Below are 1,329 nucleotides of genomic sequence, written 5' to 3'. Positions count from 1 at the left end.
TCTCTGCACGAGCTCTCTCTTTTCAACCACCACAACATCAGCAGAATCAAATAAACTGCACTTACGTTCAGTAGAGAAGCAATCGGACCAGACCGGCGGCAGAGGAAGCACGGCCGAACCAAACTGAAATTGAGACCAAGACAAGAAGGACAGTAATGCCGGTGGTGGCATTCACGGCAGGAACCCCGAACAGAACTGGCACTAGCTTCAAAAAGGCTGCTGAGATAGCAAGCCCTAATGGAAGAGAAGCGGAATTTGAGTAGTAGTAATGGCGCTGGTGGCTCTGGCCGCAAGGACGCGACACCGGTTCCCCTCCAGTGACGGCGAGCTCGACCGACGGCAACTGGGTGCGGCGGCGGTGACAGAATCGGCTTCCTTTGTCTCACGCGCTTCACTGGCTTCCGTCAATCTCTCTGTCAGCGTCGCTATACCTTTCTCCTTCGAGCTCAACGGTAGCGAAACTAGCGGCGGCGGCGGTAACGCATGGCAGCAGCGAGGACGAACAGCGTGAATGTCTCTGTCGATCTATCTCTCTTCGTGGTTCTGCTTCTATTTCCTTCTCCCCCGTGGTGATTCGACAGCGGCTCTGGTGGCAGTGACGCCCAACGCGCCGTCTCCCTCTTCCCCCTCTTTCTTCCCTCGCGGCTCCCCTCATTTTCTGATTCGGTCTCCCCCTTTATTTTCTGATTCGGTTCTCCCTCCCCCCTCCCCCTGCGGGAGCCCCCTTTCTTTTCTTTTTGATATGTTTATGTTTTATGAAATTAGGTTAGAGTTTAGGTTTTAATTTAAGAATTTTACAAGTATTTCACTCAATATTTCTTTAAAAAAAAAAAATCTATACACATATACATACACTATATATATAGCCATATAAAAGTTCATGCCAAATATGTAGGCAATTAATAAGAAGCAAATGGGCCCTAACTAATTGGAAGGATAAGACAGGAGACAAAAGGTGGAGTACACAACTTTCCCCACATGTAATATTAGTATAATATTTTTCTTCAAAATAAAATAGGTTTGGCTCACTTCTTATTAAGTCTTAATTTAACAAACTAAATATTGCCCCAGATTCAATAATATTTATGATAAAAGTTTGGTTAGGACTCAAACATTTAAGTTGTTATCAATTATGTTTTCTTTCATTAAAGTTATGTTTAGAAATCTATGAAGTATAGATACTTTGTTTAATTATTGTGTTTACATGTTAGACACAATACTTATTCAACACTTTTTAATATATATATTTTTTGTGTCCAATCGTGTATTAATAAAAAATGAAAATCACTTCTCCAAAAACGCTTGGATATATATCTAAATATCACTAAA

At 42.1% G+C, this 1,329-nt stretch overlaps 1 protein-coding gene across 1 annotated transcript in view; it reads left to right on the top strand.

The window, feature by feature from the left end:
- The window catches only part of LOC107621067, a 4,087-nt gene continuing 3,026 nt past the window's right edge, over positions 269-1,329 (top strand). The window contains exons 1-2 of the mRNA XM_016323112.2: positions 269-507; positions 582-666. Coding sequence (XP_016178598.1) covers positions 269-507; positions 582-666 — 324 coding nt within the window. The remainder of the gene's footprint in view (positions 508-581; positions 667-1,329) is intronic.

This window comes from Arachis ipaensis, chromosome B10 (genome assembly GCF_000816755.2).
Source record: "Arachis ipaensis cultivar K30076 chromosome B10, Araip1.1, whole genome shotgun sequence".
Classification (NCBI taxonomy): domain Eukaryota; kingdom Viridiplantae; phylum Streptophyta; class Magnoliopsida; order Fabales; family Fabaceae; genus Arachis; species Arachis ipaensis.
This window is presented reverse-complemented; position numbering and strand designations above follow the sequence as displayed.